Genomic DNA, 22155 nt, shown 5'->3' on the forward strand with positions numbered 1-22155 from the left:
GGCTGTAAGTATACGTGTGTCTATAACAACACGTCAATAAATCACTAGCTAAGCGTAGCTACGCTATATCGGGAAACAGATTTACACATAATTGACAATTTATGTTGTTGCGTGTCTCCGGCCATACTTAACACCTCATTTATTTATGTGCTTACTGCGTACTGTGATAACAAGACCAGCCTAACATCAAACAATTATTGGACAATGGAAGACATTAACAATTTTATTTTCACGACTGTAGATTATGTCTGAGACCTGAGACATTTATATTTTTCCTAAACTCGATTATCAGAAATGATCAAAACCCCTTTAACGTCAAGCAGTGATTGGGTAGCTTGGTCTGTTGAAATCGAGCGTTCTAAACATAGCGTAGTAACAGAAACCAGAATTGTCTATATGGGTCGTATAGCTCAGGACTGCTTCTTTTGTTTTCGTTTTGCTTTTTTGTTGGGTTTTTTTTTTTTTTGTTGTTGTTGCTTTGTTTGTTTGTATTTTGTTTTGTTTTTCTCTGTTTTTGTTTCTGTTTTTAGTTTTTGTGTTTTTATTTTTGGGGGAGGGGGGATGTTGTCTTTTGGGAGGTGCTTTTCATTATTTGTTTTCTTTGTTCTGATTTGTTAATTTCTTGCTTTTTTTGTTTTGTATTATTGTTTGTTTTGTTTTCATCTTTTTTTTTCTTTTGTCTTGGAGTCTTATTTGATTAGTGTTTTAATTTTGTTTGCTTGTTTGTTTACTTCTTTTGTTTTGTTTTTTGTTTTTTTTTGTTGTTTGTTTGTTTGTTTGTTTTTTTTGTTTGTTTTGTTTTTTTTTTGGGGGGGGGGGTGGGCTTTATTGCTATTTTTATTTTATTTTTTTCTCTAAAAATATCTGCCTACCTTAACCATGGATCGAATCTCAGATCTGATTACCAGTCAGACGAGCTAACATTTCACCACAGAGGTTACCCCATAGTTAGCACGATTTTAATGTTTACATTCTTCACAAGGTAAACGCGTGGTAAACGCGTCTAGCATTGTTTTATACCCATTTTCAGATCATTATCTTTCATCAGTGCCTGCTCCCTAATTTGCCAGAGCGATTTTTTAAAACTTGAGCTTTTATATATCGCAATGTCGACTAAACGTGCTCAAAACGCTTTACAAGGGGTCCCTAGCCAATATACAACACTTAACATGTAGGACGAGCCATGACGCCTGTTAGGCGATAACTGACTGAAAGGCTTGCGTCTCAAAAACACATAAAGTGATTTGTATTAAATGGAAAGGAAATATTCTGTTTCCTTTGGCAGTGAAAGGTTAAAGGAAATATCGCGAATAATATTCAGGAAAATGTGCTATATAAGTATGTTAAAATTAGTTGGGGCTTTTTTAAAATCCATTGATTCTCTTTATTTCTCTTTCAATAACTATCACCCACCAGCTATATAATGGCAATGATGAGCAGAATAATCGTTGTCTTCTCATTGGTATGAGGAGAACAGTTTGCATTATCGTTACAAAAAAAACACTGTTATGAGACAAAGTGAAAATAACATTTTAAACAAAATAGTCTTCATTCAGACCCTAATAGCGTAACAGGTTCATAATGTGGTAATTGAAAATAAAGTTTATGAAAGGCTACTCCGATTTCCGCCAGATCTAACAGACCCAGCAACCCATTCATACAAGAAACCAAGGCTACAGATAGATAGTCATTGACAAAAGATATTAAACATCAATAAAATGAATCTAAATGTAAAAACTAGTCTAAAAACTAATTGTTAGATTCAATTATACCACATAAGTAAAACACTTACGAAATTAATATGTCGAAAGTTATCCTTCGTCTCACGAAAGTCTGTGGATGTCCTCAGTGAAAGTGAAAACCTTTATTTATATTGTCTAACATGCGTTTAAAATGCTATCGAACTGATTGAGGAATGTAGATTAATGGGACTGTCATTAAATTTTGATTGCCGAACAACACACGGTCGAGATGTCATGTCTACGCTCTTCATTTCCTGAGGGAGGAATCATCAACGCTTCGTTTATGATGAATGGCCTTGTTAGTGTCTATACATTTGAATGCATTTGTAGTGTGACTCGAATATCTAACAACAATAATAATAACTGAATTGGTAATTATGATGATAATGAAGTCAAAGAATTTATTTTATTTAATAATGACCATCATGTATATATTCCTTTGATGAACGAGGTGTATCTATTCAACGAACGATGAAATATCAAAATTTAGATTAATTATGTCAATTGAAAATTAGGTAAAAGACAAAGACCGTTTTTTAACAAACTAAAATTTCAATCCATTTTACGCAATGCTGATTGCAATACCATAATCACTGTTTGAAGCAACAAACAACTGCAATTTTGCATTTTTTGTTAAACAATATTTTTAGGAATAGTAAGACTTTACACTACATTTTAATTTAGAGCACTAAACGTCCTCAAAGCGCTTTGCAAAGGTTCTTAGCCGACGGCAACACTTAACATGTAGGACGAGACATGACGTTTGTTAGGTGATATTACAATTTTTTATGACAAAGACAACGCTGAAACAGCCAGGTACCCATTTGATACCTGAGTACGGTAAATAGCCTTTTCTTAAGACTCAACTAAGCGCCGCTCATAGCGGACTCGAACCCTGGATCTTCCGGTCCGAAGTTGAGTGTCATACCACTAAACCACGTAACAGCACTCATAGATTGAAAGAAAAAATCAAATTATTCCTTCCAATTCTTCTCCAAAGCAATAAATGATTGAGTAAAATGCGATGACTTTAAATAATGAAATTATGTATACACAGTGACCCACTTGAATGGAGTCAATATCAACTGCCAAGTTTTAACAGAAAAGGTGCATAGTTTTACAATTGATTTTTTTTAAGAAGAGGAATCGCCAGAATATCAAGTTTTCTTTGACTTGTAAACCATGACCATATCATTTTATTGGGATTATTATGTCGAGTGACCTTTTAACGAAATCTTTTTAAAACTATAACAGAGTTTTGTGATATAAGCAAAAAAAAACTTAGATTACAGTTACTCATCAAACTAACACATGATTCTTAAAAGTCGCCCGTCAACTTTAGTTTGTCTACTGATGCAGCATTTTTAAAGATTAATTTCCGTAACTGTTTCACGAAGTCCCTGGGAGGACGTGGAATTTCTTCGCTTTGATCTCTGTTTTGATAGTGAGTTCAACATTTTGGCAATTTCTAATAGATACTACACTGTATTACGCTTCAACAGTCATGACATCACTTCTCTCGTAATGACGCATGGTCTGGCTCTAAACTATCGGAACAATGGCGGACGCTCTTATGAAATATTTCTGCGACGAGCATAAACGTGTAAACAGAGGAGAAAAACATTATAAATATGATCTTGTTTTGACTTTTATACATGCTGATCACATGCCATATGAAAAGTTCTACCAGCATGAAGAATAAAAAGAACCGATTATCCTTGTTTAGAACCACAATGGCCGCCGTTGCTGGGCGACGTGACGTCAGGCTATTGAATCCAATTGCGTAATGACATGGTTTATGCTGATTTTAAGCCTTTATGTACCCGAGATCTCGAGGCTCAGTCCATTCACGATAGCACCAGGCATGTCGACCTGATAACGTATTTCCGAGACCTTCATCGGCCAATGCCCACGTGTCTTATGTCTTCTGTGCCTTCTACACAAGATTGAAATAGTAGTCTATCGCTACAATATCGACCCTGATATGGACAATGTCCAAGAAGTGAGTTTCCTCAGACTTGGAAATATATTTAACTGGAAGCGCCCATATTAAAAATATTTGCCACCAATTGTCACTTGAAATTTTCTAGTCAAAACCACAATGTAGCGATCTTTTGACATGTCAAAACATAAGTTACCCTTTATAAGAACCATGAAATTCAGATTGAGCATCATAACTTCATTAAGCCTACATTTTGACCTTGATCTACTGACTGCTATAGTAGAGATTCTGTAACCAAAAAACCCAAAAGCATTGATAATACAAGCTAACAATTCTGAACTATGTATTTTAAAAAAAAACAAATCAAGCATCCAGTGTGGTTATAAGTACAGGTCCTGGCATTGAGAGGGCATGACGCCTTGCTTAAGACTTGTCTTCTGCAGTTAAGGTAAGTTAATGCTTCCAAGCCTAAAACCTTAAACCAAAACGGATCATCTACATTCATTGTACGCTTGACGTTCACGGTCGTAATCTTTCTCCCTATGTAACTACGTCATTCGGTTTGCGTCTAAAATTGTGAGTAAAATATATATCTGCATTTTGAAGTGGCTTAAGCTAGGGCAGCCAGAGTGCAACATGGTGCAGAACGAATATATCACGACTCAATTGTGATTCCATATTATGATAACAATGTCGTCAGGAGTGGAAAGAACCATTGAAGAACGCATCCGGGTAGGTTACCTTTTCATACACAAACCGGATCTCTGGGGAATTCTACTCACGCGAGTGCTCTACCAAATGAGCTATCCAGGACCCCCCAACCTCCATGGAATTGTCGCCCCCTACACAGATCTACAATTGTTTGCCATTATAGAATTATATTCCTCAAATCTATCATTTACTATTTGATTGGCCTATCACACTGTCAGGGATTTGTATATTCTTTGTTTTGTTTGTTTGTTGTGTTTTGTTTGTTTTTTGCTGTTGTTGTTTTGTTTTGTTTTTGTTTCTGTTTTTTTTCCTGTTTAATTTTCGTGGTTTTTTGTTTGTTTTTTTTGTTTTTTGTTGTTGTTTTTTTTTCTTTTTTGCTTGGGTTTTTATTAGGGCGAGGGTTGTTTGGCTTGTTTGTTGGGGTTTTTTTTTTTGGGGGGGGGGCGCATTGGGTGATTTGGGGGGGGGGGGATTTGATTATACAAGGACGTCATGAAGCTGAAAACTTTCTTTGACAATAATTTAAGATAGATACCTCAAAGTTTCTAACAGCATAGTAACCAGTCTGTCAAATGCATATATACTTATAAACTACAAATGGAAGTTTTAAAAGACGGTATACCGTGTTTGAATTTGATCATTGCGTATGCTATAGTACAAAAACACAAGATTTTGTATGACCTTTTGAAAAAAAACCGAAAAAAAACAAGTATTTCTTAATCACAGAAGAAAATTTTCTCTTAAAAAGTCAAGACAGACAAGTGTAATGGGCACAGATTCGTCTTATGTAAAACTTATCATTAGTATTACTTAAAGTGCCTATTCTTGGATTACCTTGTGATTTCATCTGTACAACGTTTGAAGAAGTCCATCGACAAAGGATTGAAATATTAAAGGCATTCTTCTCCTCAACTTCTTAAAAGAGGTTTGTACAACAATCATCAGACCGATTGTTGAAATTGTAAAGTGGAACTTGTAAACAAACCTATTTTGATTTGATGTATACATTTTAAATATAATTTCATCTTTTCAAAAATTCTGACAAATATTCCCAAACCTAAAACTAATTATCTAGATTGTCAAGTGATGGTAAAATAATTAAGGCTGAGGGGCATTGGTAGATTGTCATTGAAGGTGTACGACGTAGTGAACTCAAAAACGTTTGGTTTTTTAAAGCTTAGATAATATTTCTCTTGATGTAAGCCCTTTCCTCTCATCACGTAGTTAAAGCAGATAATATAACGTGAAGAGTTAACCTTGAATATGCTGGGAACAAATGCCACAAAAGACCCTCGGTGCAAATCACACATTTAGTTAAGAATTTACTACTCTCAACCAGATTTTTTGACTATGGTTTGACAGACCATAAACCAGGTCTTCTTGACACGAGAGGACAATTTGACATATCTCAGCCATCAAGGGATACATATCTAGACATGGCACAACCGTTATGTCAGGCAGGTCATGGCCGAAGTAGAGTTTCGTCTTTTGAACGCCTAATGACTTAATGCATTTCATTCATGTTAATTCACTTTGTTGACACAAAACAGCCCGCTTGTTATCCACATGTCCGTTTGTAATCTGGTTCTACTACGATGCCTGCTAAAATTATGAAGGTTAAAATTAGTCATGGAACAGAGTCATAAGGCCCATGAAATTGGAGTTTATTCCGGTCTCTTTTGCGTTAAACGGGCAGTTTACAAGTGCTTGCTACCTTTGGACAGGACTATGAATCGCAAAGTTCTGTTTGCTAGCTATAACAAACCCAGCTACCCAATCACCGCAAAAGGACAAAACTCTGAATATATTTACTTTTTTATTGTGGGCGGAAGTAATGCATAACAATCACGATTTTATTGAATTGATCATAATCATAAACATAGTCTTAGTCATTAGGTGTTACTTAGGTCTGTTGTTTCGGAATGTTATGTTATTCTTAAAAAGGATAAATTGATTACCTACACCTTTGATAGCAAGATCCCAATCTTGTCTAATGTTGTGGGATAGAAATCGTGGAGGGAAATAGTCTACTACGAATTGCGCGTCACCTTCAATCACGATTATGTAAAGATCATCTTTTCGTGGTATGTGTCATGCTCGGCGCCAACTATTTTAATCATTATTCCTTGAGGATTATTTATGTCTCTAACATGGAGAGACAACTAATCAGCCAACCGGTAGTCTAGAACAAATAACAAAGAGATGAGTGACATTAATTTTCATTCCTTCTGGAGTCTGGTAATAATGAGAATCGTGCAAATTTTGATTAAGAAGTACATAAAATATGTACTAACCGGTATAAGGTTATATCAAGATGACCCAGGTCAAAACGATACCGGAACATGATGATCTCTGGTCGCAAACTTAGGCCACACGCCCACAGATACGCACATAGCTCACAACCCACTTTTCTCTTTCTTTTGACAATCCTTGCAATATATTGCTACGTCTTTTTAGGGAAGTGTCAGACTATTGATGCTGTGTGTATAGCTAAAATGCTTACAACATCCACCAGCCGAATATAACGTAGCTACACACAAAACTGGGTATAACCTTGGAACATTTTTATAGTCTGATTGATATAAATTTAATGAATAGCAATCCCCAAAATGGCTGTCTAAAAACAAAAACAAAGAGCTGAGTGACGTCAACTTCGTTCCTTCTATAGGGGTTCTCTCAATCTGGGTATCGCGTCAAGCATAATCCCCTTCGCCATTGATTCCTCCAACATGAAGTGTCCATCAACCAATCTTGTCTCATTACATGATCTGCATCATCTGCGACCGAGTTTACTTTGTCCGAGACCATATTTTTGTTCCATTTAAATCTTTAAGAGGAATATTATTACTCGTGTCATTTTCAGCATAATTTTGTGAGTTGTTTTCTTTTAGAATTTTTTACTTGAATTTTGTCAGTTCCTATAGTTCTAATCCTTATGCAAGAATGGTAAAATGCTTATATTGAATATTTTCTTGTTCAAGTTGTTTGGAAATGTATTTATTTGATGGAGATGTATAGATAGCCTAATAGATAGATATACAGATAAATAGAAGTGAGAGAGAGAGTGTGTGTGTGTGTGTGTGTGTGTGTGAGTGAGAGAGAGGGAGAGAGAGAGAGAGAGAGAGAGAGAGAGAGAGAGAGAGAGAGAGAGAGAGAGAGATATTAAAGTCGGCTATCAATGTCGTGAGATTTAAGTTACAACTAAACCTCTTTTTAACCCATTCATTACTCTCCCTTTTCCTCAATGATTATTATTCTCAAACGCCCAAAACAGCCTGTCCCTAGCATAGGAATTGGAATTGCGCCATCTTTCATTCACAGAACAGGCCCTGTCCACTCCAACTCCGTTGGAAATGATTAGTTTCAAGTTCCACATACGATGTTGCACTGATGAAGGAGGTGCGAGCCAGACTAATCGCTGAATTATTGTTTTTCAGTGTATTCGGGCAGAATGCTGATATTTCATCAACATCTGATTTGGTTATGTGCCACTCTGATCCATACAGGAGAGTTAAAAGAGCACATCGATTGCATAATTGTAACAGAATCCCGGGAGGGGAGAGTGTCCCGATAACTCACTTGGTAGAGCACTCACTTCGCACGCAAAGGGACCAAGATCGAATCTCTGGTGCAGTCGAGATTTTTTTCAAACAGCCCGATATCCACCCAGCAGTGATTGGGCAATTGGCCTGTTTGATCTGAAGGAAAGTATTTTGCGATAGATTAGCGTCTTATCCAAAGAGTAACTAGCAATTGCTATTGTTCGTTCCACGCTATAAAAACGGTATGAACTCCGGCTCCATGGGCCTGATGGCTCTGAAAGACTACTTTTGATAGTGTATGGTGATGATTTTAAAACGTTTTGCATGGATCTCATGACGTTTCTGTCGCCGAGTATGATGTCTTCTTCAGTGCCTCCACAATACTTAACAATGCTTCTGAGATGAACCGCCCCACAAGCTCTCAATGAGACATTTGACACACATTTTCAGTTCCAACCATACATGTGTACGCTGATTCAACAACAATTGATGGGGGCTGCATTGCAAGAATGTCTTAAGATTTTTTTAACAAAGCGAATTGCAAAAATATTCAGTAAATATGTTCAATTTGGATTGTTCTAATAAAAACGATTGATCAATGGCCGTGATAAACACAATGCCTTTAAAAAAAAGTGGCCGAAACATTGTTGATGTGCTGCTTTGCAGTTTTGTGTATGACAATCAGCTTTGACCGGCAGGCCCCTGGTTCGAGTCCAGCAATTAGCGGCGCACAGTTGATCCTTGGAAAATTCCCTTTGCTCTCATTCATTCACCGAACTCGAGTGCAAAATGAGTACTTGGCCGGTAACAGGGTTGTCTCTCACAAAGAATTTATGTGATCGTACCATACTGGCGTCATGTCCTGTAGTACATTACATGTTAAATGCTGTTGTTGACATGCAAAAAATTAGCTGTGTTTCTTGTGAAAATTCAAAACATTGCTCTTGAAACCTAATAGGTTTGTGTGTGAGTGTGTATGTGTATGTATGTGTGTGTGTTGCAGGTTAAAGACCTGTTAATAATAGGGTTTGGGTCATCTTACTATAGCGATATATAATATGAAGTGATAGTTTTCCGGCCAAATTGAATGCATTGTCATTGTTGTACACTGGAAAAAAAATACATTTTAAAAATTTTGGCCAGATAATCCATCCTTCAAATATCGATTGATTTAAAAATAATAATAATAATAATAATAATAATAATAATAATAATAATAATAATAATAAGAAGAAGAAGAAGAAGAAGAAGAAGAAGAAGAAGAAGAAGAAGAAGAAGAAGAAGAAGAAGAAGAAGAATAACGCTGAAAACTTATATAGCGCTATAACTCCGAGACACCAGACTCTAAGCGCTTAAATTACAAATTACTTTGGCTGAAACATACTCATTTACACACACAAGCACACACACACACTCACACATACACACACACAACACAACACACAACACAAACCAAACCTATCTTGCTTCTCATACCATCTACTAAAATCGAAACAGATATGTTTTAAGCGAACTTTAAAAATAGACAAAGATTCTTTTTCACGAATGAATGCTCTGCGGTCAGGCGTTCCAAATAGAGGGTCCGAAATGAGAAAAGGATCTCATTCCAGCATTTTTCCGAATTCGAGGGACAACTCGTCTCGTCAAAAACACTCAAATCTATGACTTCAAGGAATACAAAGTTTGAGGGTTTTGAAAAGATGAGGGTCATTTTAATCCCTGAATTCCCATGTTTGAAATTTTGTTTGATAATATGAGGGTAATTTTTATCGATCGATATTTGAAGGACGAGTTTAAGTTTTCTGACCAAAATTTATAAAAAATGTGTTTGTTGTTTTTTTCATCTCGAGTACGTCCGAATAGTAAGATTGAGTAATGGAATACTCAATGGAATAAAATAAAGTTTCAAGGTAACCCAAAACTGGTCTTTGTCGCTTACTACTGATCATCTTTGACTGTGCCCCAGAATCATTAATTATACCCATGATGTATGATTTTATCCTAGGTTCTGTAAGGTCAAGCGCCCCCTACTATAACCACAAATAAAATGAAGCATACGAAAAAGAAAAGAATATAGATCGAGACCTGATGCCTGTAAATGAATGTGTTTCACAAATTGCTTTTTTTCCATATAGAGCGAACTGGTTTGATAAGAGGCGAATACGCTTCAACAGTTTTAACGTCACTTCCCTCGTAATGGTAACTTAGTAACTGGCTCAAACTATCGGAACAATGGCGGACGCCCATATGAAATATTTCTCCTACGAGCATAAAAGCGTATCCAGAGGGGAAAAAAAAACATTATAAATCGATCATGTTTAGACTTTTACACATTCTGATCACAAGACACATGAAACGTTCTAGCCAGCATGAAGAATAAAAAATACCGATTTTCTTTGTTTAGAACCACGATAACCGCCGTTGCTGGGCGACGTGACATCAGACTATTGAATCCAATTGGCCATGAAACACGTTTCGCCCAATCTAACACAACCAGGGACAATGTATGATGTGGTCAAAGTGGTCTAGAAATCCCTCAATTTTAACCTGATTTGAAAAGGGGTCTTTTTTTCCCCTCTGATTTAAACCATTGCGACCCACATTGTTTTCAAGAAAAGAATGGAACAAAAATGAATGGACATTTTAAGATCCTTTTACTTGCAGACAAGATGTGTCAAATATTTCTCTGCCGTATGTTTGGATTTTTAATGATGATTAATGTTTTCATTGGTTTTGTTGGGTTTTTTTTTTTTTTGTTTGTTTGTTTGTTTGTTTGTTTGTTGTTTTTTTTTTTGTTTTTTTGTTTGTTTTTTTTTTGGTTTTTTTTTTTTGTTTTTTTTTGGGGGGGGGTAGTATTGGCTGAAGAAGGGGTTTAGCCCAAAACAATCTGTCCTTGGTATTTTGTTCTTTTTCGAAGCTTTTATATTCGTAACAGTAATGTAAATAACACATTCATACCAACCCTTTTGATAAGAACCACTTCACATAATAATAAGAACTTTTTAGCTCCCTTGTTTTTTCCGTTTATTATTTTTCGTTTCGTATCCAGCTAGCTTGAAAATAAAGAGCTGCACTAAATCCAATCATCCTGTATTGTATATTCATTTCATAACTATATTACAATATTCATTTTCGTTCATTCTTTGATAGGTCTAGCAGCTACTATTGATCTACTATTTATCTACCCCTTGTGTCCATTATTTTGAGCAGGTAACATTGTTTTTGAGATTAAAATGGCTTTTAGTCAGGTACCAATGCCTTATCTTGATTGGTGCAAAGACAACAAACAAGAAGCATACGATGAATGGAAGGAATTCATGGAATCGTTTTTTTATTATAAACAATGTCGATAATGCAAATAAGTATCATTACATCCTGCTATCTACGGGCACCAAAGGTAGAGACATCGTCCAGTCCTCCAAACTATCAACAGTGGATAAACAAGATCCAATAAAGGTATGGAAAGTTTTTGAAAACTTCTTAGTAGAAAAACCCAATAAATGGGTGGAAAGGATAGAGTTACAGTCACTGTCCCAGATGACAGACGAAAACCTAGAACCGTTTGTATTGCGTCTACGGAACAAGACAGCAAAATGTTCGTTTAGAGATGAGAACATACGCAATGACAGGATGCTGGAGCAGCTGATTAAAGGCTGTAAATACCAAAACGAACGAAAGCGACTACTGGAACAGGGTGATGCGCTTAATCTCGAAACAGCCATAAACTTGCTTAAAAGCCACGAGGCATCAATCCGGCACATGGCAGAATATAGTACAGCAGCCTCGGGAGCGGAGTCAAGAACACAGGCCGAACTAGATGCCATAAAAGCAAGAGATCATAGACAACTACAACAGTGCGGTCAATGCGGTCTTCGACACGAACGAAGAAAATGTCCTGCTTTCGGCACAATGTGCAAGATATGTGACAAGCCTAACCATTGGGCAAACGTTTGCAGATCCATCCCCCCTAACTTGAAACAAAACAATCGAGACCATAAACAATGGGATAAAAATCGTAGATTTACACTCAAGCCAAAAGTTCATGACCTAATGGCAGAAACTATGAACGACGATGAATTCAACATTGATACTGTCGGGATTGACAAAAAACAAAGAGATGAAATATATACAAGAATTCCATTGGAAGTACCTCACAGATCAGAAAATATGAACCTGAGAGTCAAGGTCGACACTGGTGTGAATGCAAACATTATCACAATGAGAGCATTGAACCAAATATATCCTGATGAAGACATAGACAAAGTGCTCACAGGAAACAAGACAATCTTATCTGGCTACGGAGGTGGTACAATTGAGCAGAGAGGATGCTTACAAGTCAAATGCAAAGGTCACAGCCTAACATTTTATGCAGTAGACTCAAACAGCCCAAATATTTTAGGACTTGAAGCATGTCGTCTACTCAACCTGGTGAAAATAAACTGCGCTATACAAGCCAAAACAAAAACACCACTCGATGAGCTAAAGCACGACTTTCCCGAATGTTTCGACTCCATTGGCAACTTTGAAGGGAAATTCCATATTACTCTCCGGGAAGACGCCACACCTGTAATACATCCACCAAGGAAATGTCCCATACACATACGGGACGAACTACTACAAGAGCTAAAAAGGATGGAAGAAATAGGTGTCATTGAGCCAGTGAGTCAGCCAACAGATTGGGTAAATTCATTGGCATTCAGTAGAAAATCTAATGGAAAACTCCGGGTGTGCTTGGACCCCAAAGATCTTAACAAAGCCATTAAAAGAGAACACCATAGGACACCAACCCTTGAAGAAATCTCGCATAAATTCTCCAATGCAAAAGTCTTTTCCAAATTAGATGCGCAGCATGGATACTGGGCAATCAAACTAGATGAAGAATCAAGTCTGCTGACAACGTTCAATTCACCCTTTTGGCGATACAAGTTTATAAGACTCCCTTTTGGGCTCAGCGTCTCCCAAGATGTCTTTCAGAGAAAAATGGACGAAATTCTAGAACAATGCCCAGGAGTAGAAGGTATCATAGATGACGTATGTGTATATGGCAAGAACCAAGCAGAGCATGACAAAAATTTGCTCCATTTAATGGAAGTAGCAAAAAAACATGGCCTTGTTTTCAACAGTAAGAAGTGCTTCATCAGACAGGATAAAATTACATTTTTTGGTCTAGAATGGTCCAAAGAAGGTGTCCAGCCTAGTCCCAGCAAGTGTGACAACATCAAACCAAAGGCCAGTCCAAGCAACAAAACTGAACTGCAGTCGTTTCTTGGGATGATCCAATACCTAAGTCCGTTCATTCCAAGGTTAAGCGAAAGAACTACTGCACTGAGAGAGCTTTTGAAAAAGGATAATGACTGGAACTGGAATAGTTCGCATGAAAAAATATACCAAATGATGAAGAATGACATCCACCAGCATTTGAGGCTATCTTATTTTGACCCTCACAAACCCACCACGATAGAAGTGGACAGCTCATTGAACGGTCTTGGAGCAGCGCTTCTACAGGACGGAAAGCCCATTGCCTTTGCATCCAAGAGCCTGACAGAAACAGAAGCACGATACGCAAATATCGAACGTGAAATGCTGGCTGTCGTCTTTGCATGTGAAAGATTTCATACGTACATTTACGGCAAAGAGATAACTGTACAGTCTGACCACAAGCCATTAGAGACAATCCAGTTGAAAAACATTGCAAAGGCACCTCCACGACTACAGCGCATGCTCCTACGTATACAACCATACCAGTGCACCATTACATACAAACCTGGCAAAGAAATGGTTTTTGCAGATTTTTTATCCAGAAACAAACCTACAAGTGGTGAGGAAATTGAGTTGGACGCCACAATCCATCATGTAATAATAAGCCCAGAGAGGAAGACAGAGCTGTTAGAGGAAACAGCAAACGACGCAGAACTTGCCTCACTCGCAAAGCAAATAAGAGAAGGTTGGCCTGAAGACATCAGTCAAGTGAAGAAAGCACTGAGACCTTACTGGTCCATGAAAGAGTTACTCTCTTTTGACAATGACCTCATCATTAAAGGCACAGCTCTTTTGATACCAAAGAAATTACGAGAAATGATACTGGACAAAATTCATGCTGGTCATCAAGGTCGAGAAAAATGCATTCTACGTGCAAAAAACAATGTATTTTGGATCGGTATGACAAAAGACATCACCATGAAGGTACATTCGTGTCAGATTTGCAACAAATATGGAAAAAGCCAGGTACGTCAACCGCTATTACAGCCCAAACTACCAGATATCCCATTTGAGAAGTTAGCGGCAGACATATTCCATCTGGATGGGAGACTACTTCAGCAAGATGCCATTCGTAAAAACACTGACAACCATGACGAGTCAAGAGATAATTAAATACTTTCAATCAGTGTTTGCTATTCACGGTATTCCTCTCACGCTTGTGACCGATAACGCAAAACAGTTCACAAGCATGGAATTTAAAGCATTCATGAAGGAATGGGAAATCGAACAAATAACTTCCAGTCCTTATTTCCCACAATCAAACGGTTTCATTGAAAGGATGGTGCAGACGGTTAAGAACTGCTTAAAAAATCAAAAGAGACCAAACAAAATCCCCAGATTGCTCTACTCAACCTAAGAACGACACCGATTGACCAGACATTACCTTCCCCCGCTGAACTTCTGTTCAACAGATCAATCCGAACTCCAATACCACGAACAATGAAGATCACCCCCAGAATAGAACAAGCTCGGGACAACCTGAAACATAGACAGCTGAAACAAAAGGAACAATACGACAAAGTATCTAACACTCTTCCACAGCTGCATAGAGGTCAGCCGGTCCTCCTACAAGACCCAATTTACCATACATGGTCAGCAGCAACAGTGATAGATCATCCGCGGAAACAAGAAGCTACACAGTGGAGACACCCAACGGTACTGTCCGCAGAAATCGTATACATCTTAGGGAAAGAAAGACACCAGGTTCTCCATCGCTCAACAACAACGAAGAGTACACAACACAACTTGCACAGCAGGAGACAAACAATGGTCCAGACAATGCCCTGGAGACTCACATTCCTGTACCTACCCACCACACAAGGTCTGGTCGGGAAATTATCCGCCCTAAAAGGCTCGTCGAAAACTCCTAACCGTAAGTTCTACTATCGTCACCTGTCACCTCACTTTATTCTCACTCTTCATTACCCTCTACACATGTATACATGCAATAATACCATTGAGGAAGAGTGACTGTCAGAATAGTCTACAGTCATTTCATAGGCAATATCACTAGTATAGGTAGTGCTGTAGAATGCAATACACAATACCCACAATGCACCAAATTTCTACGCCTACACTGAATATTAATGGATATTGAGGTGAACACAAAGACAAACACTAGGTTAGGGACCAGTGGATAAAGGGACACAATAATGCCCTCCACTGGGTCGAGGTCACGGGACCTGTAGTCTTTTTTTCTTTCAGGTGATGCCCACATTGAAGAGCCTATTTTCCAACTTAGTATGATCTCATCCTACCTTATGTTAATCTAAAAACATTAGGAAAGCTTACTGAGGTCATTTGGAACTTTAAATCTTTACGTTATGTTTTGTTATTTTTTGGCATCCTGCCCACTGATTGGCTGATCTGAGGTTCTTAACCTAGGGTCCCCAAATTACATTTGATGTTCTAAGTTCTATGTTCTAGACAGGCCCTACGAGCATAACGTGTTTATATATCTATCTCAGTTTTGATTAAAAAATATGCTTACGTTCTATTTGAGAAGGGGGATGTAACAGTAATGTAAATAATACGTTCATACCAACTCTTTTGATAAGAACCACTTCACATAATAATAAGAACTTTTTAGCTCCCTTGTTTTTTCCGTTTATTATTTTTCGTTTCGTATCCAGCTAGCTTGAAAATAAAGAGCTGCACTAAATACAATCATCCTGTATTGTATACTCATTTCATAACTATATTACAATATTCATTTTCGTTCATTCTTTGATAGGTCTAGCAGCTTTGTATCACTTTGAGAAAAAAATTAACATCAAACTTTTAAAACCTACAATAAAATGGATATTCAACCAGGGCCTTTTGAGCCGGCGCCATTCGCCGGGCCAGGAGAATAACAACAGAACGCAGACAGCCGGACTACCGCAAATCCTGGTACTTTTGTTAAAAGTGACGTATCTTTGTCCGGGCATTTTATCATGTCTTAAGTTGACCGTTTTATCTTGACATCTGACCCAAACGGATTTACCCACATGGCATTTTTTATGTTTATTAATATATAAAAGTCAGGTAATGTTTATCCTGTCCCGTATACCAAGGATACCTTACGTAAGGACTTGTTGTATTATAGGGCGAATAGTAGTTTGTAGCAATTCTATTGTCCGGCTTTGTGGTATGACAGTCACCGTCCGGTAGATCCCTGGTTCGTGTCTAGCTATGTGCGGGGCAAAGTTGAGTCCCCGTAAAATTCTCTTTACTCAATATTCTCTCACCACACTCATGTGTAAAATGAGTACCTGGCCTGCAACAGTAATGTCCCTGTAGAAAAAAAAAGTAAGAGCGAGCGTCTCACAGGTTTCATGTCCCGTCCCATCTGTTAAGTGTTACTGTTGGATATGTACCCTTGTAAAGCGTCTTGAGCACACAATTATATATATATCAATATATATATATATATATATATATATATATATATATATATATATATATATATATATATATAATTAGAATGCGCTTGGCCAAGGAGTTCACAACATTGCCATCCGGAAGTATAACGCACCAACACACAAACTCTGTGTAACCATGAACTTTTATAGTCTGGTTAATACAGTTTAGTGAGAACAACTCACAAACGCGGATGGCAAAAACAATAACAAAGGTCTGAGTGACGTCATCTGCATACTATCTATAGTTGAGGGGTGGGAGACATGGGACGGGGAGACCTGAGAAACTTAATGTATGAGTGTATCTCTTGGTGGGAATCCTGCATCTTTGAATGGGCCATAAAGGGAGTTTTAAAATGATCACATGGAAAAAATGCTCTTGATATCTACTCATGTCTCCTGCTGAAGGTTATATCTATTTTTAAATACCCTATCATCTCCCTTTGGATTGGCGCTGCGATGACCTAAAAGTTTCATATGCGCCGTTAAAAATTAACCCTTTTTCTTTCATTATGTAATATCCTCTCCTGCTCTTTCTCCTAATCATCCTCCTTTTCTACTTCATATCCTTCCCTCTCCTTGTCCTGCTCCTCATCCTCTTCCTCCTCTAACTCCTCCTCCTCCTCCTCCTCCTCCTCCTACTACTACTACTACTACTACTACTACTACTACTACTACTACTACTACTACTACTACTACTCCTTCCGATTTTTATTTAGTCCTTTACGCATAATCCGTATTCTGGGTGGTGACGTGATCCAACACTGCTGACAAATGGAAATGGCATGGAAAAATATGACGATCATTATAACGTGTAGGAATGTCGATTCACATCATTTTGCATGTACTGTCATGATTTAGTTTCTGTTTAAGGCTGTATCATATCGTATCCATTAGTCATAAAGGTCATTCTTATTTAGAGACAGTGACATATTATGTGGAATGTTAAGCGATTAGGATACAGACTGTGATGAGATAATACGTCATATTTCTCTGACGCAGTTAATTTATTCGAAAATTAATATAGACAACAATGGCCACCTTGTGCGTTAATATACCTGTCAGTCATTCGAAATATTCTAAATTACATGCAAATTTATATAATGTTGATGCGTTGTGATCATTAGGGCATTAACTGAAACAATTGTTATGAGAAACGTTACATGTCATATGCTTGGCCGAGCAAATTTCCATTTCTTTTGCCAGGGGCAATAACAATTGCGTCAATCTTGCTTAAATTGAATATCTCAGTTATGTCCCTTAATATCTCTCGGTTCCTGAGCCCATCAAAACTCAACGTCACGAATGTATAAAACAATCACTTCACGTGCTATTTGTCATTACTCAATAACGGGATTTCGACTTGGCTCTATCTGTAATACGTGAGTTGTTATCATATGCATCGTGTCAGTTCTAAGTTTGATTCCATGACAGTGTCATTATAATTATCATGTGTGCGCGTGTATTCGTGTGTGTTTGTGTGTATGATGTGTGTGTGGCGGGGGGGGGGGGGGGGGGGGCATGTGAGATAAAGAGAGAGAGAGAGAGAGAGAGAGAGAGAGAGAGAGAGAGAGAGAGACTTTTTTCATTGAACTTTGGTGCCCTGTTGGACTCATAAGACTGTGAAATAGGGAACAAAAGTACGATGTAAAAAAACTGGTTCCAAGCTCATTGGAAGTGTAAAACAACTTTTCCGGAGGACTGTATACAAAAATTGATGACATTATTTTTTCTAGTCTAAATATAATACGCTGGTCGTTAATAATGATCATCCATCCTCGCTCTTTACGTCCCGTAGTCCTAAGAATCTGCCTATACAAACTACTTCTAAAATAGTTATGCAACTTTATGATTCAATATGTAGCCTATTCATTATTCGTCCTCCAAAGGACTGGTTACATACACACTTCCAATGATGTTATAACCGGACGAGTAGAAGGTGTGACGTCACGACTTCTCTATCTTATTGCCATCATTCTTTTATGCTCTTGACCAGCATAAACCCAATAATTACTTTAAATTGAGATTTTATATATGGCAATATCCACTAAACGTGATCAAAGCGCTTTACAAAGACATGACGCCTTTTAGGCGACGTTAATTTTTTTTTCCAACAGAGACAATGCTGTTGACGGCAAGGTACTCATTTTACAACTGAGTACGAGGAGAGAATGTGAGTAAAGAGCCTTTTCCAAGGACTCAACTATGCGCCGAGCGAGCGAGGCTCGGACCCAGGACCTTCCGATCCGAAAGCGAGTGTCATACCACAAGACCACATAGCCGCACTTTCAGTACATGTCTCAAGTTTGTGAGTATTTACTCGCTCGTGTCTGAAATTTGACCCAAAAAATGTTAAGAATCTATGTCTCAAAACTTTGTCTATTCAGCTTATATTCAAGACAGCTGTGATAAAACCTAAATAGCTATTTTTCCGAAATGAAGGTGACACTTTGACTGATACTACCACTGACTTGAGGTCCCCGATAACCCAGATGGTAGAGCAGTTGCTTCACCGTGATCGATCCCAGGTGTATGGAGATTATTTTTTTTTTCTGAGCCCCCTGTCGAAGTGATGTTGATCGGGTAGCTGGGTCTATTAGTTCTGGATGAAAGTACGTTGTGATGGATTAGCGTCCTATCCAAAGCAATTAACAAGCAATTGCTGTTGTCCATTTCACGATACAGATACTGGGATAAACTCCAGTTCCATGAGTCTAATGACTCTAAATTCTACAGTCACCTACAGCTTATAATACCTTAGGGTGACATTGAATACTAGTCGTTTATTAAATAGCTTGCCCCTATTTCCTATATTATTTCTTTGTTGAGAATTTGTACTATCCTAAGCCATTTTCAGTAAAGACCAGCCAGCTAAATAATGGGTCCTGAGAAAGTTTCAATATTCATAACATAAAGGTTTTTCTTAATGCGTAACGTTGCATCTATTTATTAAAATTTATTCTTATTTTTATTTACTGTTATTCCTATATGCCCCGAGTAATACGCAGTATATTCGGACAATAAAGAAATTTTACTTGGATAGAATTTAACTGAATTATGAGTATAACTTGTTTAACTGAATTAGGATTATAACCTGTTGTTTGGTTTTCTTTGGTAGAAAAAGCGGTTTTTGGTATTTCTTGGACTTTTGGTTTCACGATTATTTTGTATGGGTATGTGATTACCTATTTGAATTTGGATGTGCAATTTTTTCTATTACGTTTTACTACTCTTTTGATTGTTATTCATTTCCTTGTTTTTTAGGGTTTTTGTTGTTTTTTATAGTGGGTTTGTTTGTTTGTTTGTTTGCTTGTTTGTTTGTTATTTTTTGTGTGTGTTTTTTTTTTTGGGGGGGGGGAGCGTCTTGGCTTTTCCCGGTTTGTGTGTTTGGTTTTATATTGTTTGTCTTTTTTTTTGTTTTTGTTTTTTTTTTTTTTTTTTGTTGTGTGCAGTGTTTTTGTTTCGTGTTTGATTTGTTTATTTTTCGTATTTTTGTTGGTTTCAATATTTTGGGATAATGTTTTAACATGGTTCGAATTCTCTATGACAATCTCATTTGAATTACAAAATATTTTTCAGGTAAACAAAAATGAACACCTGGTGCAGATTGACAGCTTTCATCTGTGTCGTCTGCTGTTTCGGCCCGATGACAAAATCACAATGTAAGTAATTTACTTCAATGATTATGTTTAATCTTTAATTTGATTTTTATAAAAGATTGATGCGATGTTTGCTATACGTTTAGGCCATATAATTGGGGTAGTTTTAAAACAACACAAATCTTGTTAAACAGAGTGAGAGAGAGAGAGAGAGAGAGAGAGAGAGAGAGAGAGAGAGAGAGAAGGGGAGAGAGAGAGAGAGAGAGAGAGAGAGAGAGAGAGAGAGAGAGAACAAAACAAGAATCAACAATCAGGATCTAGCTTGTAAAGACGTCGTGATAAGCAACACTGTTAATGTTGATTTTGTTTTTGTTTTTTGTTGGGTTTTTTTAGGGGGGGGGGGGGGGGTTGTAACAATTTTTAATTTTTTTTTTGTTTGTTATTTTGTTTTTGTTTTGTTTGTTTTGTTTTGTGTTTTTTTTTGTATTTTTCTTTGTTTGCTTTGTTTTTTTGGTTTTTGTTGGGTTTTTTTTTTTTGTTGTTGTTGTTGTTGTTGTTGTTGTTGTTTATTTGTTGCTTTTTTTTTTTTTTTTGCTTTTTTGGGTTTTTTGTTGTTTTTTTTTTTTTGTGAAGTTTGGTTTTTGTTTCTTTGTATTCTGGTTTGTTAGTTATTTTTTTTTTTTGTTCTTCGTTTTTGTTTTGTTTTTTTGTTTGTTTGTTTTTTTTGTGTGCTCTTTTGGTTTGGTTTTGTTTTTGACTTGTTTTGTTTGTTTTTGTTTTTGTTTTTATGTCTTTTTTGGTTCGTTTTTTGTTTTGTTTTTTGGTTTGTTTTGTTGTTATTTTTGGAGGGGGGAGGGTATGATCATAATTTACAAAGCAATTAATTTGTCTTCGTCCCATTGTCTGTCCTGTATCCAGTAATCGACGAGGAGATGCTGTCATACATCCAATTCATGAGTTACATGTCCTCGATATCACGTGATACGACCTCCATGGCGATGAACATCCCAACAATAGTCACCAGAATGCCTGTGATAGACCCTGCTCTAATATTCCGAATCGTCAAAGACGTGCTATCAGTTCTGAACGTGGCATCTGCCGGTCCCGAAGTGGCATCCCCACCACCTGCCACGCCCCCTCTGCCAGATATCAACGCTGCCAGCAAGGTACCCAACACCCAGGTCACACAGGGCAGGGGCGATGGCGATGTTGGGGTTGGATCTCCGTTCTTCCCTAGTTGGTTCAATGTTCATGATGGCACCCTCACAATATGATCAAGGGGCAAATTTTTTTTTTTAAAATAGTATAGAGGGATCCGACTTTAACTGTATAGGTGCTGGAGAGGTGATTTTGAGAATTAAAAAAAAAACACACACACACAAAAAAAAAAAACAATGCGGCTGCTGTTATAACACTTAGCCAGATAATTTCCGTATTTTGGAAAAACAAGTACTTCAAATTTGGTCAAGAAACTCGTCCTTCAAATATCAATCGATTTAAATAACCCTCATCTTGACAAAAACTTTCAAACCTGGGACCTCTGAGGGTCATTTTAATCGATCAATATTTGAAGGCCGAGTTTTCTGGCCAAGTTTCGAAAATACGTGTTTTTCCAGAGTACGGCAGTTAACTGGTTAATATCGAGGACATCCACTTTAACTGTGAGATGGGGTAGAAAAGTTGTGACGTCACACCTTCTACTTTTCTGGTTCCAAAATCCTTGGACGTGCGTATGTATTCAGCCCTTCGGAGAATTAATATTGAATAGGTTGCGTATTGAGTCATAAGGTGGCATAACTATTTTATTAGCATGGTGTATATGCAGATTATTGGGATTACGGAACGTAAAAGAGCGAGGGATGGGTTGACGACCAACATCTATTCATACTAGAAAATAAGATCCTATCACTCATAAACACACGAGGTATATATATATATATATATATATATATATATATA

The 22155-nt window shown here is 37.3% G+C and overlaps 2 protein-coding genes across 3 annotated transcripts in view; one reads left to right on the forward strand and one right to left on the reverse strand.

Annotated features, from left to right (window-relative positions):
- Window positions 1-1896, reverse strand: part of LOC144963843 (uncharacterized) — a 7471-nt gene extending 5575 nt beyond the window's left edge. The window contains exon 1 of the mRNA XM_078897789.1: window positions 1793-1896. The gene's annotated coding sequence lies outside the window, so the exon portion shown is untranslated. The remainder of the gene's footprint in view (window positions 1-1792) is intronic.
- A 15923-nt stretch (window positions 1897-17819) lies between these two features.
- Window positions 17820-22114, forward strand: LOC144963844 (uncharacterized). Of its 2 annotated transcripts, XM_078897790.1 has the most exons (3): window positions 17820-17979; window positions 20177-20259; window positions 21115-22114. In XM_078897790.1, the coding sequence occupies exons 2-3, from the start codon at window positions 20187-20189 to the stop codon at window positions 21468-21470; spliced, it is 429 nt and encodes a 142-aa protein (XP_078753916.1). In that variant the 5' UTR covers window positions 17820-17979; window positions 20177-20186; the 3' UTR covers window positions 21471-22114. The 2 variants fall into 2 exon arrangements, with proteins under 2 accessions (XP_078753916.1, XP_078753917.1); XM_078897791.1 differs by lacking the exon at window positions 17820-17979 and having other exon boundaries at window positions 19972-20259.
- Window positions 22115-22155: the final 41 nt, after the last annotated feature.

Source organism: Berghia stephanieae, chromosome 2 (genome assembly GCF_034508935.2).
Source record: "Berghia stephanieae isolate SIO BIC M18660-M18661 chromosome 2, UCSD_Bste_1.3, whole genome shotgun sequence".
Lineage (NCBI taxonomy): Eukaryota > Metazoa > Mollusca > Gastropoda > Nudibranchia > Aeolidiidae > Berghia > Berghia stephanieae.